General features: G+C 34.4%; 2 protein-coding genes across 3 annotated transcripts; one reads left to right on the plus strand and one right to left on the minus strand.

The window, feature by feature from the left end:
* The first annotated feature begins 1568 nt into the window (after positions 1-1568).
* Positions 1569-5485, plus strand: LOC104111499 (probable inactive purple acid phosphatase 29). Of its 2 annotated transcripts, none has more exons than XM_009621209.3 (4): positions 1569-1930; positions 2319-2716; positions 2844-3294; positions 5152-5485. In XM_009621209.3, exons 1-4 carry the CDS (start codon positions 1648-1650, stop codon positions 5184-5186), a joined length of 1167 nt encoding a protein of 388 aa, XP_009619504.2. In that variant the 5' UTR covers positions 1569-1647; the 3' UTR covers positions 5187-5485. The 2 variants fall into 2 exon arrangements, with proteins under 2 accessions (XP_009619504.2, XP_009619505.2); XM_009621210.3 differs by having other exon boundaries at positions 1572-1930; positions 2844-3310.
* Positions 5486-5825: 340 nt separating this feature from the next.
* On the minus strand, positions 5826-10781 carry LOC104111500 (uncharacterized). The gene is made up of 11 exons (XM_009621211.4): positions 10423-10781; positions 9817-9897; positions 9610-9705; positions 9435-9518; positions 9217-9286; positions 9022-9104; positions 8043-8122; positions 7739-7837; positions 7528-7627; positions 6290-6379; positions 5826-6154 (listed from the first exon to the last, which is right to left on the minus strand). Exons 1-11 carry the CDS (start codon positions 10660-10662, stop codon positions 6116-6118), a joined length of 1062 nt encoding a protein of 353 aa, XP_009619506.1. The 5' UTR covers positions 10663-10781; the 3' UTR covers positions 5826-6115.
* Between the last annotated feature and the right edge of the window lie 7068 nt (positions 10782-17849).

Below are 17849 nucleotides of genomic sequence, written 5' to 3' on the forward strand. Positions count from 1 at the left end.
TTGACCATCAATTTCCTCAGTCACCATTATGCATCCCTCTAAATCGATTACCATCACAAATTGATTCTCTACTCTCAAATATATTACTCCCTCCGTTCACTTTTACTTGTCTGCCATGAACTTTGCATTCCCCTTAAGAAATAATAAATGAAGTGTATAATTTACCATGATACCCATATTAATTGATGAATATTTTTAATAGATTTGAGGAAATGATTTGAAATAAGTAATTAATACTATGAGTATAACAGGAAAAAAAGAAATTATATTCTCTTGATATTCTAAAAGTGACAATTAAAAATAAAAATTTATTTTTAAAATATTGGACAAGTAAAAGTGAACGGAGGAATTAGTACTCAAAAGACCATTGTTACTCCGCTACCACTTCTCATTTTCACGACCCTTCACAAAAAGATACATAAAAGTTTCACTCAAAAATCACCACATTCAAAGGATCTCGCCTACACCTTCATCTTTACCATCCTCCCTTAGTTACTAATTTACCCTTCCCAGAAGACCACATATTTATGGATAACAATTGAATTTATATGTAATTTTAAACATACGTGGATTAATTCAATGCAACTGATTAATGACGTTAGATTAAACAAATAAAAGACGTAATAAATGGCTAAACCAATAATAAGAGTGATCTCGGGCTCGATTAATGGCTCAATGAGGAACGTCCCTTCGATTCTGGGCTTGTACTTACAAAGAACTTATGAACAAAAATAAGAACTTTGAATAACAGAGAGAATAGAAGAAAATTGCCTTGATATGTGTGTTACAATGTATCCTATGAATAATAAGCTTCCCGTTTATATAGTAGGGGAGTTTTACCCTAAATACAATTCTAAGATTGATAAAAATCTTCCATTTCGCTAATCACTGATTTTCCGCCAATACGTGCCGAGATTCACGTTGTGATATCCGGTTGGCATGGACATCACGGCCCTTTGTTAGTTGTGTGCAGTTGTTCGGTAATGCTCTCCAAAGTCTTGAGGCTTGAACCGGTGGTCCCGATGCCCAATAAGGCGGTCGTTTTGCTCGAGCCCCGATACGAGGGGCTCCTCGCTTTGACTCTGATTCCTTGCGGTCACGTTCCTGCTCTGTTTGCCTTACCGGGAAATCGAAATGCTCAGTGGACTCGATTTTACTTGTATACCTGTATACACCACGACCCTTGACCACTATGATTGCTTGAATATTATTATAAATAATTTAGGAGTTGAATTTGTATATCTGAATACGTTATAATATTGTGAAGTTTAGTGATGGAATTATGTGTTAACATATGTGAGAATTCAACTTAGTGGTGTAATTGATTATTGTTTGAGTTTTTTTCTTTGGGGTTGATTTGAGGCTTGATGGTGTAATTTCCTTGTTGAAACACTTTTAAGACCACCCATTCAAAACGGGTAAACTGGCAAGATGGAGAATTTCAGGAGAAGGATAATTCCAAGGAATCAGAAACAAGTCGTCGAGTCACGCGAATCAGACAAAAAAACATCTCGTGATCATTTATTAACTCGAGAAAATTATAGCCATATTTATTACTCCTACAACCTTCATTATAAAGAAGAACTACCTCGCCCTTATTATCTGTACACTACCCTCTCTCTTTTCCGCAATTCATTTCATTTTTCTATGGAGTTTTTTGTAAAACTGTTTCTAGTGCTAATATTTCTCAGCTCATTTCAGCTGCTTGAAGCTTCTGGAGAGAATAATCCGCAACAGAAGTTAAGATTCGATAGCAAAAATGGAGAATTTAGGATACTGCAGGTGGCGGATATGCATTACGGAAATGGAAAATCAACGCTGTGTGAGGATGTGTTGCCGCAGCAGATGTCTTCCTGTTCCGATCTCAATACTACTGTTTTCATTCTCCGTATGATTCATGCCGAGAAACCTCATCTCATTGTTTTCACCGGTAATACACACACACACACTCTCTCTCTCTCTATTTCTGTTGTTTGTACACATTTGGCTTTGTATTCATACGTGAACCGACTTAAATTATGGACAAGTAAACCTGATCTGTTCTATATCGGACAATTTTATGTGATGTTGTTTGACTATGACAGAGTTTAGAGAAAAATTTTTGAAACAGTGGACATAAGTTTAATCCTAAATAAATCTCACGTTTGAGATCACTTATTGAGCCACTAACATTACCTTATGTATAGAACAATCATTTTCTACAACAGTCATTTCAAATTCTTGCTGAAATCTAAGGACTTAAAAAGTCATCTTTTGCTGGTTGTTTCAATACCAATCCTAAGAGGTAACTGAACCAAATATAAACTTACCTGATGCAGGGGACAACATTTTCGGATATGATGCCACGGACGCTGCTAAATCCATGGATGCTGCCTTTGCTCCTGCAATTTCTTCAAACATACCATGGGCTGCTATACTAGGAAATCATGACCAAGAATCTACACTTTCGAGGGAAGGCGTAATGAAACATATTGTTGGCATGAAAAATACTTTATCTCAGCTGAATCCTCGTGAATTTCCAGATATTGATGGTTTTGGAAATTATAATTTGGAAGTCCATGGGACTGAGGGTTCCGAGCTGGCTAATAAATCCGTTCTCAATCTATATTTCCTTGACAGTGGAGACTACTCTACTGTCCCATCCAGGATCCCTGGTTATGGTTGGATTAAACCTTCTCAACAGCTTTGGTTTCAACGCACATCTAAGAAGCTTAAGGTACCAGAACTTGTGCTGCCAAAATGTCTGAAGCCTTAAGTTCTGTGCTGTTATATTGATCACTATTAGGCACTGTAGCTCAGACTTGTGAGCAGCTAAACTAATTCACGTAACCTTTCAAATGCAGAAAACTTACATGTACAATTCAAGTGCTAAGAAGGCTCCTGCTCCAGGCCTTGCCTACTTTCATATTCCGCTGCCTGAATATGCAAGCTTTGACTCATCAAACTTCACAGGGGTTAGACAAGAAGGCATAAGCTCTGCTTCAATAAATTCAGGCTTCTTCACCACTATGGTGGAAGCTGGTGATGTAAAGGCCGTATTCACAGGCCATGACCACATAAATGATTTTTGTGGAAAGTTGATGGACATAAATCTTTGCTATGCTGGAGGCTTTGGATATCACGCTTACGGGAAGGCTGGGTGGTCAAGGAGGGCAAGGGTGGTAGCAGTATCTTTGGAGAAAACAGGGAAAGGAGGGTGGGGAGCTGTCAAATCTATTAAAACATGGAAGCGACTTGATGATGAACATCTTACTACCATCGATAGTCAGGTGCTTTGGAGCAAGAGCTCTGCTGGTAAGGTTCTGAGAGGGTAACTTCTTCTCTCAGGCTTTGGGCTGTCCCAAGTTATATTATAATTTCCAATGGTACTTTTCAGTTAATTTAGTTGGATTCATGCATGTGAAATTGTTTGGTGTTGGTGTTCAGTGGGAGTGTGCTGATGTGTTGCTGATTATCTATTGTTCTTTCATCAACTACATACCAACTTCACACTGAGCATTAGATTTTTTAGTATGTTGCATGGTGTAAAGAAATTGAGTTCAATAAACATTGAATATGCGCCTACCACCATCTGTACATCACTATTAAGACTGGCTGTGTATATAACAATGAAAGTAACTAAGTATCTGCATATGCTCTTCATCATATCTGTATTTCATTTTCCGAACTGATACATAGAGATGTTACCACAGTGAATGGTGTATCTGCATCTGCATGAATGGTGTATTCAGCTTTCCTTGGAAAAGCTTTTTGTTTTAGAATGAGTTGCTCTTATGTTGCCTATTATCTACTTTATCTATCTGAAATACATAGAAATCCTTATTGGATTTTAACGTTTTTCAAAATGAGTTCAAAATATAGAAACTGTTAGATATACTGACATTAACCCAAAAAGTTGAGTACGCCATTGGAGAACACCGAGGTCCCTAATTTGCAAACATGATTTGTTTATATGCTAGAAAATTATAAGCAAGCCCAGCTTTAGTTCCTCAAAGTCAAGTGATTAAGCTTTTCCATTCTTTCATCATGAGGACTATTAAGCTTCTACGCTGTGTATGAGCCGAAGTATCTAAACGTCTTAATACGTTTAGGGGTTGTTTAGTTTGCGAACTAGTTATGCAGGGTTTATAATGCAGAAATTGCTTATGCGGTGGATAGTAGTATAGCGATTGTTACCGGGTGAAGAATAATACAGGGATTGCTATGTGGAGCAAGGCTTTTTGGACTTCAGTTACTCTTTTGCATGTATTGCTAACTAAGTTGCTTCGACATGGCAGTTTAGGTGCCGTACCCGTGACACGACACTAGTATGGGTGTGGGTATGGGATCTGGTTAAATAATTTTGGATACTTTGACCACATCAGACAGAAAAATTCGAGACGAGATACAATTTGATTCCCGAAATCAGAACTAAAACTAGGGTAAATCTAAAGAAAATAGCATACATTATCTAGGAAATCAATACTTTACTTATCTACAACTTGAGAATAAAGAAATTCACACTTTACAAGCTAAGTATTCCACAAAATTTCTCATAATTTAGAGATATTTTTATATTATTATTTTTGAATTATTTTTAACTGGATCCCCCATCCGTATCCGTACTAGGATCCATATTCCCGAATCTTAGAATTTACATCTCGAAGGATCCGACCTCTAGATCTGCACCCGTGTCGGGCCCACACCCGTGTCCGAGCAGCTTAGATTGCTAATACATGTATTCTTATTCCACATCTATCACGCAGAAAATATATATAGAATTCCGCATAACTTATGTGTGTATAACAATGGCGGATTTCAGTAAGGCCAATGAGCTGCTGCATTAAGTTATGCGGCACTTATTTTTCTTGTATGACCAAAATTTTATGTTAACCAAACAACCCCTTACGTGTGTTGGATGGTAGAAAAGATATGTTAAGTGTGAAGAGATTTCAAATCACAGAGCTCGGTTATAGTGTATAATCATCTCAAAAGTGCTAACTTTTTTCTTCATGTATTCTTCTCTTGTTTCCCTTCCCTTAATGTTTCAATGTTTCTAATATCTCTGGCTCCCCTAGCACTAGTTACTACCTTAGTCAGGTAATCTTGTATGTATGTGATATCACGAAACCGTTCTCCTTTTATGATGTGTTTTGGTTTTTCTCTTGTTAGGTGCTCGTAGAAAAAAGCCTATTGGCCACCAGTAAGAGTCTTACTACTGAAGCATGAGCAAAAATTGTTAGCAGAGGCTTCTTCAATTCGCATCTATTGGAAAGGTTGTACCTGTTGTCAGGGTTATTTACTCAGGTCAAAAGTTCTTTAACTTGTAATGTTAAAAGGTAATGTAGGAGCAATATATGCAGGTCACATTCAGAGAATAAAATAGGGACCAAATGATGTATTGAAGTGATTATTATAGTTTGCATTTCCAAGAGAGGTGCTAAAAGGCATGAACTATTTTGTAGGACTTATGTCTCAATATAAAGACGTTATGCATTTCCATTTATACGATTATTCTATCTAAGAAATATGCTACCCGAGGGTTGTCTAATATGTAATTCTCAAATTTTTTGGTAAGTAATTCTCAGTTACTACTTTTGTTGGTTGGTATTTAGCTTCCCATTTGTTATTTCCCAAAGAGGAAATAATTAGTATGAAAGGGGAGACTAGGGAATTCGAGTAAGTTTAACAGTACATATTTGTTTCCAAATTCTCTTAAAAATTATTATCATAGTACTACTTTGCATATTTCATTTGATGAACCTCTACCAAAATATATTATATAATGCTCGTTCAGAATTACATCATTAACTTTAAACTAACTCAAAAAGTATCACTGAGATGACTTTTCTTCACAAGGAATAAACCTTCATATCAGCACCCTTAAAATTAACCATTGTGACGCTCAAGGTCACATACAACTTACGTAATTGTGAAAACAAAGACTAAAACCTAACCTTTCTAATTAACAAATTACAGTAGGAGATAGTCCATAAAAGCTCCCCCACCCAAAGAAAATACTAAATAAAAGAGCAAAATTTTCATAGTGAACTTCTTCCTCAGAGAGTCGATATTCTTCTTTTGCATGGTACGGATCCACAAACCTTGAAATTCCAACAAAAAATTCCCAAGCATGTCACAAGAAAAATCTCCGTCGACTTGTATCCATCTCCGGCTGATATAAAACAAGCTTGGATTAGAGAATTTATTGTGAACAACAAAGTATCAGAATTCATTACAAGTACCGAAAAGCACAAGCACCAGTTTAAAAGTTTATATAAACTGCAGTGATTTCTTCGACATGGATTACCTTGTGAACCCATTCATATTCCCCACCCTGAGTATCAAAAGTACCATGCTGGAGACTTATTAACTTGAGAGTAAATCGAGGACCACATTCCTGTAAATCGGAAGTCACCAAATCAACGTCAGGCTATATGTCCATTGCTGGAAGCTGGTATACAAGAAAAAGTAAAAGCAGGTGAAAACCTATGTCCATCCAAAATGTTACCGCCTAGCTCTGACAGATAGAAGGACAAAACAAAGACCAAATAAGAGATGATATCAGTTCACACCCTCCCCTCAGGCCCAAAGGAAAGGAAAAGGACAAGATTTAAACTTGGGACTCCATTTTTAGCTAATTGCAAAGTTGTTTCACGGATTCCTTTGTTCAATCAATATTCTTAGTTAATTGGATATAACATGATTGAATCTCTTTCATTCATTAGGACAGCGACTAGAAATCCTTGTCTGATTTAGGCTTGAAGTGGCTACATATAGGTCGTTAGCTGTACAAACTATGAACGTAACTACTCCTGCAGCAACTTAACAATTTTATGTCAATGCAAAATTCTTCTTAGAGATATTAAACAACAGCTCTGTTGGTTTCCCCTCCATTAAGTTCTTTCCTTTAGAGCAAGAATTTCTCTCAGTTTCCAGAAAGACCAACTCTACCTAGGCTTGTTTAACTACAGGCCCAGTGTTGTCAAAGGCTCATTTAAGGCACACTTAAGCCCTAAAGCTCAAAAAAGCTCAGGGAGGGTGCATCGCCTTGCTTAAGATGCGCTTCAGTATAGGCAAGGCCCTAAGGCGTGGGCCTCATTGCCCATGAGTTCTATCTTGAGTTGAGTGGTACTAAACAACATATATAATTGGCAACTAAGTGTATTAGTTGTTGAGGAAGACATTAGGAATGAATTTGTTTCTTTTTTCTTAAATTACATGTATATTTTTTATTTTTTCCTTCACTGCGTCTTTTTTACTAAAGCCTGCACTTTAGTTGCGCTTTAAGCTTAAAGCCTCAATAGACCTAGAGCGCCTTTTAGAGCCTTTCGCCTTTGACAACACTGACTACAGCAGAAATCCATGAGAGTATTACAAGAAAAGATACTTGTTCCTTTCCAATCCAACATCAAAGATTTGTCATCCTTTATCTAGAACAGACCCATCAGATGTGACCAGCCTCCATTCAAGGTTGAAAAGAGTCCTAAGGTATTTAAAATAACATTGAATTCCTAAAACCAATGCAGTAGAATCAGAACCACCAACCTGCAGACGGGCAATTGTCCTTTCCTGTGGGTTCTTCGCATCCTTGCTTTTCTTACCTTTTGATTCTGTCTGTTTGCCCTCTTTGGTTTCAAAAATGTAGCTTCGCAAAAGGGAATAAGGTTATTGGCAAAACATGTTAGCACGAGTCTTACTGTTCAAATTTAGAAACTGAAGCATATCACAGTATCACACAAGAGTAATGAGGACATACCGGTGATGGCGAAAGAATATAAAATCACGTTGGTTGTGAAAGGTCACAACTCGACGTCCACGAAATTCAGGGTCTTGTGGGAAAAGTGACTGTATCATCCTAAATGAACAAAATCAACAGACACATACATTAGCCTAGGTAATCGCATATACCTAAAGTTTCTCAGAGTATTTTCATCTTATTTCTATCTATTCACCAGTAAAATCTGTCAAAACTATATCAATGTTTGAAATATCTTGATACTCCGTCTCTGAAAACAAATATGAGGATTATAAATAATCCTGGAAAATCATAGAAACTCTACCTCCCAACTCGATGCCCCAAACGCGTTGTGAAATTGGTCAAAACCAGCTCAGGCTTGTGACTAGTTGGCTTTCCATGATTCTGCAAGCAATATAGGAGTGGTTAGTCGTACACCTACTAGCTATACATCCTGCTTCAAATTAACCACATTCATTGACTAATTCAACATTACTCACTTGCAACATTTCTAAGTTATATTTAGATTCACACAAATCTCAGCACTAGAATCATTGTGAGAAAAGGATTTTCTTAGTGACAGTTCACTTACAAAAAATTATGCCTCATCCCCAAGAAAAAATAGAAGGGATGTTACTATACGTATACAAACAATGAATGACCTAGATGTAGCTACAAACTAAGAAAAGAAACCTCAATGCCAAGAAACAGAAAAGAATGCACCCTACTTTCACATTCTCATGTGGGATCCTTCTAGCAGAAATCCGAAATAACCTAGTACCACTTTTGATAAAGTGAGCAAGTCCTAAATAATTCCTCTAAGAGAAGGGGAGGGCTCGGCATGAAAGATCTGAGTGCATAAGAAAAAGCTTGTAAGTGGATGTGCAGATTTATGACAGAGAAAGACAGACGAACTATGGAAGGAGTAACCACGGAGAAATACGGATTCATGGAGGTGGTTGGAGGACTAAAAATCCACATGAAAATCAGACACAGCATTGTCTGTTTGAAAATGTTAAGTGATTTCTAAGAGGCCAGATAACTCCATATCTTGATTTAACTCATACAACTCAGTTGACGCCAAAATATAAATTATGGACTAGTATCGTCAAGGCCAGCTCACGCTTGTCCGATTCTGTTGTATGAATCTAATAAAATTGTAACCTGTAGCGCAAAGTACAACTATACCAGCAGCATTTACATCAAAGTATAAGTTTGTTAGCGACCCAACATTCCTACTCTTTTCCTCCATTTTTAGGGAAGGTGGGGGGGAAAGGATCTGTTTAGAAGGAGAACTACCAAACCTTGATATCCTTCCGTAGCATGAGCTTTGAAAGCTTGAAATGAGCAGTAGGTCCATCAGGTAAGCCAATAATGAGAAGAGCATCTAAAGAAAGAATATAAAAAATGGATCAGATTGCTGGTATAGATCACAAGCTGGCAATCCAGACTGACAAAGGCAGAAGTACAATCTATAGCTATTCTTAAAGGAATCAAACCTGGTTCACGGCGATTAGTGTGGACTACAACAATAGATGAAAACTCCTTCTCATTTGCATATTGGACAATCTGCAATAAGTTAGAGAAGCAATGAAAATTTTAAACTAGTACAGTGGAACAACTTCTTTGCTTTGAATAGTATAAGGGGTGTCAATATGACAATACCACCAAGCAAGATAAAAAACGGAAAGAGAAAAGGAAAAACGCAAGTAAGAACCTTTTTCAAGTCATACGTCCCTCGTTTGTAGTAATGAGCATTTGGAATCACAGAAATAAGATCAGAAACAAATGCTGGTCCTCTCTGCAAAATGGAATGGCCAATTATGTGTTGAATTAAGTTCAAAACCAAATCAACTATAAAAGCAATAGGGAAACACAAAATACAGGCTTACTGTAGAATTGTAACGGGATGTAGTAATCAATATTTTCGGATCACGCTCCTTCCTCAGAATTGCACTAAATTCATCAACATCATTGCCAGCAAATAGCTTCAAACCAAATCACAGAAAACACCAAATCTTTAATGGGAAAACTTCGAATGCATAACTACATCTTTTGCCCTGGTTAATTTGCAAAATCAAACAAGCATAAGGGCAAACCTCTTCATCATCAGGTCTACAGATAGTCTCATCAAACTCCCTTGTATTCTCAATCGTACGAGGTACCATCTTCGGTGGAGGCTGTTCACGAAAATTACATCAACCCATTATTTAGTTCGGGTAAAAAACAAACCCAATATGCTTAACCGGACTATCCAGAATCCCAAAAAAAAATCTAAGAAATTGGAAATTTAGGCAGCTTGTTCAGAAAAATATCATCTACCAATTAATTAATTACCATTAAGAAATAAACCCAGAATGCTTGAACGGAAAATCAAAATTAACCCAAAAAAAAAAAAATAACCCTAAGAACCGGATATTGGAATTTAGGCAGTCAGATCACAGAAATTTCATATACCTATTAACTAATTATCATCAAGAAACAAGCCGAAATGTTCAACCCCACAATCAAGAGTCAAAACACTAAACCCTAAAGGGCAAATATTTTCGAAATTTATACGGCCTAGTCACAAAAATAACATCGACCCATTAATCAATTAGCATAAATAAACAACCCCAAAATGTTCATTCATGCATTCAACAGTAAAAACACCAAAACCCTAAACCCAAAAACAGTAAAAATTGTAACTTTGAGCAGCTTCTTACCTCCTCGCCTAGCTCAAGAGCTTTTTTCTCAGCAGCTTCCCGAGCTTTAGCTTTCTTACGCTTATCAAGCTTCTTCTGATGCTTGAGCTTAGCATGAACAGCTGATCTTTTCTCCTTGTTTTTAATCATTGAAGGACGCATGCTTTCTCTGCCCTCATTATTCTCTTTCATCTTTTTTACGGGTTTTTCTTCTTCGTTTTCCCTCTCCCCATCTTCGTTATTGCTTCGCTTTCGCCCCATTGGAAGTGTGTAGTGCTCAGGGTCTCTGTGGTGGAGCTTGTGGCGTCGCTAAGGGAAGGTTTTGGAGAGGAGAAAAACGGCGGCTTGTTTTTGGATGGGTAAATAAGGAGTATTGGTAGTTTGGCCTCTACTTTTGAGTTTAGTTGTCAATTTTCTCTGTAAACTTTATTAAAAAAAAACAAAATAACCTGATTTATAACTACTAATCAAAAAAAAAAAACTGATTTATAACTACTAATCAAAAATTATACGCAATGTCAAAAGTAATCAAAATTTAGTAATTTTTTCATGTAAAATTAAAATTTAAAAAAAATACCCTTAAAAAAACCGAAAAAATTCCATCATAATGCGTTGGAATTTCACAATGTGGTAGAGTTCCAACAAAATATGCTGAAAGTTTATACGTAATAGCTCTATAATTCAGCATATTATGCTGAAACTTTTCGTATTTCAGCTAGATATTTTTGTCTAGATTTTATCTCCGCATAAAATAGTAGTTATTTTTCAATGACTTTGCAAGTGCTGACTATTTTTCAATTATCGGTCCGAAAAATAACTAACACATGCTATTTTCACCAATTAATTTGCCATGTAAGAAAATTAATTTCAAGTATATGGCTATACGTTAATGTTTGGTTCTCGATATAAAATTATTGGTAACTAACTAATATTATAATATTTAGTTTATAGTATAAACTTCTGTATAACTAAAATATGCATAGCTTATTTAGAAATTTATGCACTATTTATACGATATTAAATGCGGAATAAATTTTTTTTTTTACCAACTGTGGTGTCCGGGCTAGCTTGCGTGCACCTCGACTAATTCCACATGATACCTGACACCTCCCACCAGCAACAGGGTTGGATAGATGGGAAGAAATCACTTAGTAATTGCATCTACTGGGATTTGATCCTGAAACCTCATGGTTCTCACCCACTTCATTGACCACTAGGCCACATCCTTGGGTGCAATATGGAATGAATACATATTTATTGGTAATACTAAAATTGAGCCTTCTGATTTGGTATTACAATATATGCAAAAGAAACTCATGTATATATTCATCTTATAGTATATATGTATTATTATTTATGACATAACTCCAAAATTAAAATTCACGCATAAAATGTAAATCACACAAATCAATAATGTATTACACTTCACTCTCTTTTTTTATTTCAAGCCGAACCAAGCGAAGCCAAGCCAAGCCGAAACAAGTAAAGCCAAGTCGAGTCGAGCCGAGCCAAGCCGAATCGAGCCGAGCCAAGCCAAGCCAAATCAAGCTAAGCTAAGTTAGGTAATTAGTTTTAACTGAATAGGTATATATCGTAAATAATTTTCAAATAGGTGGAGAAGGATAATTATTTTAAGCTCGATGGGTATTTTACATAAATTGCTCACCAAATAGCAAAACCCAACCCTTGACCATTCCAGTCAGAGAAAACTAACCTATATAGCCCCTCAAAATTTTAATAGCCCATGTTTTTGTCCATTGACACAAAATGGCCCTCCGCCCCAAACATATTACATCTAATAGCCCGAAATGTCTAATATGTATATTTTTTATATAGTAACAGTCCATTCTGTATAGTGACAATCTATTTTATATATTTTTTGTATAGTGACAGTCTATTTAGTATATATTTTGTATAGTGACAGTCTATTTTGTATATAATTTTGTATAGTGACAGTCTATTGTATATAAATTGTATAGTGACAGTCTATTTAGTATATTTTTATATAGTGACAGTCTATTTTGTATATATTTTGTATAGTGACAGTCTATTTAATATATTTTTTGTATAACAGACTATTTTTGTATATATTTCAAGGTTATGCATAATGAATATTCAATGATATCCAGGTTTTTCTTTTTCATCTCCATATACAAACACACACTCATTCATCTCCAGATTCTTTGAAGCTAATTTGAGTTGAGTCGCCATTATCTATGTTATCTTATTTCCACTGAACAGCCTGCGCTCTATCGTCTACTTCTCTAACTCTCTCAAATACTTCCAAATTACTAAATGGAAGCTTTACAGTCTTCATTTCTCTGCTCAACTCCACTGAAAAATTCCATCTCACAAAATCACCAAAAAACCCAAACCAAACCCCAACATATTCTTCTGCTCTGTTACACCATACCCATGGACACTCAGCGACGGCAACAACAAAAACCTAAACAAACAAAAAACCAAATCAAAACACGCCAAAAACTCACTTTCCGACGACAACTGATTTTGCATATGATTGGTGGAAGATTGGAACGCCTCGATGACAACAAAATCTACCGTATTTGAGCAAATTTAGGCTAGCCATTATAATTTGTTTGGGGCTATAAATTGTATGACTTAATTCATGGCTAACGAATGATAATTGTTTCCACCGACGGGCTACCAATGAGATTTGCTCTTGCAGTTAACCAATTATCCACAGGCCCATGGTCTAAACAACTACTAGTCTTAGCGCCCACTTGGTCTTGACCCAAATTACAGGTCCATGGTCTAAGTAACTAGTGGTCCAAATGCCGAGAAAAAATAGAATAGCCAGATTTACAATTGGTAATTGAGAAATAGTCAAAATTTCAAAAGTAATCGAAATTTAATTATTTTTTTATGTAAAAATAAAATCTGAATAAAAACACCCTTAAAAATCCGAAAAAATTCCAGCATAATATGTTGGAGTTCAAATTTTTTACATATGAGATTTCAGCATAAATATGCTGGAATTTTATATTATGTTGGAGTTCCAAAATAATATGCTCGAAGTTTATACAAAAGAGCTCTATAATCCACCATATTATGCTGAAATTTTTCGTGTGCTGGAATTCCAACATAATATGCTTGAAGTTTATACGCAAGAGCTCTATAATCTAGCATATTATGCTACAACTTTCTATGTTTCAGTAAAATAATGGCTATTTTTTAATGACTTTGTAAACGCTAGCATTTTTCAACTACCGGTCTGAAAACTGGCTAGTGCATGCTATTTTCACTTAAATGCCCACTTGGTCTTGGCCCAAAATGCACCTCTTTTTTTAGGGAGTTTGGGAGTTTGGGAGCTTTACCCATAAAATCAAACTAATTACCCTTACCTACCCATTTACTTTTGTACCTATCAAATTAACTATCTTTCCTACCAATTGTAGCTTTTATGGGTAGTTGACTCTCTTTTTTTAGTTATTTTTTGCTCTATCTCCCTTTCTATTATGTTTTTTCAATCATATTATTTTTTATTTTCTTTTTTTTTTAACCATAATTTGATTCCATACTCAATTTTGGCTCCTTTATTTTTATTTTGTTTCTTTCCCTTTGTTCATTTTTCTCTATTTCTTGTCCCTTTTCTAATTTTATTTAACTCTTTTTTTCCCTACATAATCTAATCACATTCAATTTTTTGGTTCCCTTTCTTTATTCATCTTTATTTTATACAATAATAAAAGATAACTAATATAGTAAATATTCATTCACTATTTTTTAATATAACTGATATAATATATCTTATGTCTTTTATCTCATTTTTTTTCTCTAAATCAATTATTATAACAACTTATACATAATACGTGATTTTTCTTCTCTTTTTTCATTGCACTTTTTTCTTTTCTCCTTTTCTAATATTATTTTTAAATTATTATTTCCTATTTTTTCTCATAATCTATTTCTACACATCTTTTGCCTCCTTTATTTTTGTTCTTTTCTCTCTCATTTTTTTTACTACATCAATAAAAAAAATAACTGATATAGTACATCATTTTATTTAATTTAATTTTTATTATACTAATTATCAGAAAATAACTTACTTTAGCATATAGTATACGAAAAATAGTATATTAGTAGCAGTTGAAGTGTATTGTTGTAGCATACTATGATACTCACATGTTATATTATCATACACTGACAGGGTATCATAGAGGCCTGGTTCATTCCTTCTAGAAATACACCCAGTTCTCTATGATATTTATATGGTCTATATCATATACTGACAGGATATAATGTGGAATTCCTTCCAAAATAACACTTAGTCTCAATGATACCAACCTGGTATATAGCATATGCTAGCATGGTCTTATAGAGGACTTGTTCATTCTTTCAACTAAAAAATACTCGCCAATACTCAATGATACCCACATGGTATATATTATATACTGACAAGACAGAGTTCCGGTTAATTTCCTCAAAAAAGAGCTCAATCCTCTATGATACTAAACTGATATACAAGTATACCATTTTGGTATACAATACAAATTCTTCTACTTCGCTACCTCGACTTAATTTCAACCCAAATTTCACAACTCTAGTGCAAAATTTTTACCAAATTAGCTTAAAATTTAACCACATCCTCCCTTCAACATTTCAAACTAAGTATTTTTGTTTAAGAAAAAATAAAATAAAAAAGGCATGAAAACTGTATTGAAACATTGAAAAAGGTTCCAATGAAAAAGATACCAACCTGGTATATATCATATACTAACAGAGTATCATAGAGGACTAGTTCATTCATTTAACAGAAAAAATACTCGTCAGTCCTCTATGATACCCACATGGTATATATTATATACTGATAAGATAGAGTTCTAGTTAATTCTTTCAAAAAAGAGCCCAATCCTCTATGATACCAAACTGATATACAAGTATACTATTTTGGTATACAATACAAATTCTTCTACTTCACTACCTCAACTTAATTTCAACCCAAATTTCACAGCTCTAATGTAAAATCTCCACCAAATTAGCTTAAAATTTAGCCACAACCTCCATTAAACATTTCAAACTAAGTATTTTTATTTAAGAAAAAAAAGAGGCATGAAAACTCGATTGAAAAATTGAAAAAGGTTCCAATGAAAAAGATACCAACCTGGTATATATCATATACTAACAGGGTATCATAGAGGACTAGTTCATTCCTTTAACAGAAAAAATACTCGTCATTCCTCTATGATACCCACATGGTATATATTATATATTGACAAAATAAAGTTTTGGTTAATTCATTCAAAAAAAAAAAGCCTAGTCCTCTATGATACCAAACTGATATACAAGTATACCATTTTGGTATACAATACAAATTCTTCTACGTCGCTACTTCAACTTAATTTCAACCTAAATTTCACAGCTCTAGTGTAAAATCTCCACCAAATTAGCATAAAATTTAGCCACAACCTCCATTTAACATTTCAAACTAAGTATTTTTTTAAGAAAACAATTTAAAAGGCGTGAAAACTCTACTGAAACGTTGAAAAAGGTTCTAATAAAAAAGATACCAACCTGGTATATATCATATACTAACAGGGTATCATAGAGGATTAGTTCATTCCTTTAACAGAAAAAAAGAATACTTGTCAGTCCTCTATGATACCCACATGGTATATATTATTTATTGACAAAATAGAATTTTGGTTAATTCTTTCAAAAAAAGAGCTTAGTCCTTTATGATACCAAACCGGTATACATGTATACTATTTTGATATATAGTAAAGATTCATCTTCTTCGCTAGTTCAAGTCAATTTCAATCCAAATTTCACAACTCTAGTGCAAAAAATTCACCAAATTGGCTCAACATTTGACACAACCTCCATTCAACATTTAAAAGTAAATATTTTTGTTTAATAAAAATTTGAGAAAGGCATGAAAACTCCATTAAAATTTTAAAAAGATTCCAATGAAAATTTTCAATAAATTTAAAAAGGACCAAATTATAACGGTATAATATTACACTATACTGTATATTATAAGTGTATACTGTTGGAATAAATTGTATAAATTAAAAATTATATACTAAAGTGGTATACATGTATACCATTTTGTTATACAGCACAAATCCATCATCTTCGCTAATTTAATTTAATTTCAACCCAAATTTTACAACTCTATTGCAAAATCTCCATCAAATTGGCCAAACATTTTCTACAACTTCTAGTCAATATTTCAAACAAACCCCAAGCAGAATCAGCTCAAAACAAGTACAAACTCAACAAGCCCACTACATGAGTTTTCTGCTTCAAGGTCCTTCAATTGTGCATTTGATTTTTCCTAATAATAAATCTTCAAAAATCTCCGGTATGAACTTTCTAAAGATACTATAAATAACTTTTTAAAAATATCTACTTTGAATAAAACAACAAATCTTAAAGTTGAAATTTTAATTCAAAAATTTCAAACTCAACAATGGTGGGTCTCTAAAAATTCAATCCTAAGCACCTCAAATCAGTTCCAAATGAAACCAAATTTCAGTATGATTAATATTTTACTATAGCATAGCATCTTACTTAAAAATCACATTCGGGCTACAAGTATAAATGCTTAAATTCAGACCATTCCCTGTGAGAATTCACAAAAAGAATATATTTTCATCATATATGTTAGGACAGTAGTGATTTCTCCATAATCTCTAAAAATAGTTGTACTAATTAATGAATTAAGCACATAAGTGAGAAATGGGGGAAGATGGCCATAGCAACAATGGCGTCATGATTTGTGAATGCAACGCCTTGGCAAAAGATAAGTGAAGGGGCGGGTAATTATTTTTAACCGTATGGATAGTCTTTGTAATTAGTTTGAGGGTAGATAATTAGTTTAGATTTTATGGATATTTTATGTAGATTTCCCCTTTTTTAGAACACTTCGGGAGTTGTCTATATAAGTCCCAAACAAGTACTGACTTAACAAGAAAATGAAGTGTTCACAGCCATATCATTAAATACCAATAATAGATGAAATTGACAAAAATGTTGGTATTTTATGTTATTGTATTGGCACTTGGCAGTGAAATGGAAAGAATCCTTTTCAGAAATTAAATTACGATCCACATTTCATAATCACATTGGAACGGTGTTACTATGATAGACCTATCATAAAATATCTTTTTCAAATATTGCTTTATTCTAGTTGTGGCTTTTATTTTAAATTCCAGTAAACATGGTGTAAGAAATATTGCAAGTTTACTCAGAAAAATAAAAATAAAAACAGCAAACCGAGAAAACTAGTAATGCATCAACTTTGTAGCTAACCTTTTTTTCTTGACAAACAAGGGTGGGGTAAGTACTCATTCATACTTAATCAGAGTCTCGGGTTCGAGTCTTAGGTATAGAGTCGTCTTTGTAAATGAGCGTTTTACCCCCAATGTGAGACTTTCCGGCGCGAATCCGAATTTAGTCGGACCCCAATGCGACTATCGGACACT

Source organism: Nicotiana tomentosiformis, chromosome 11 (assembly GCF_000390325.3).
Source record: "Nicotiana tomentosiformis chromosome 11, ASM39032v3, whole genome shotgun sequence".
NCBI lineage: Eukaryota > Viridiplantae > Streptophyta > Magnoliopsida > Solanales > Solanaceae > Nicotiana > Nicotiana tomentosiformis.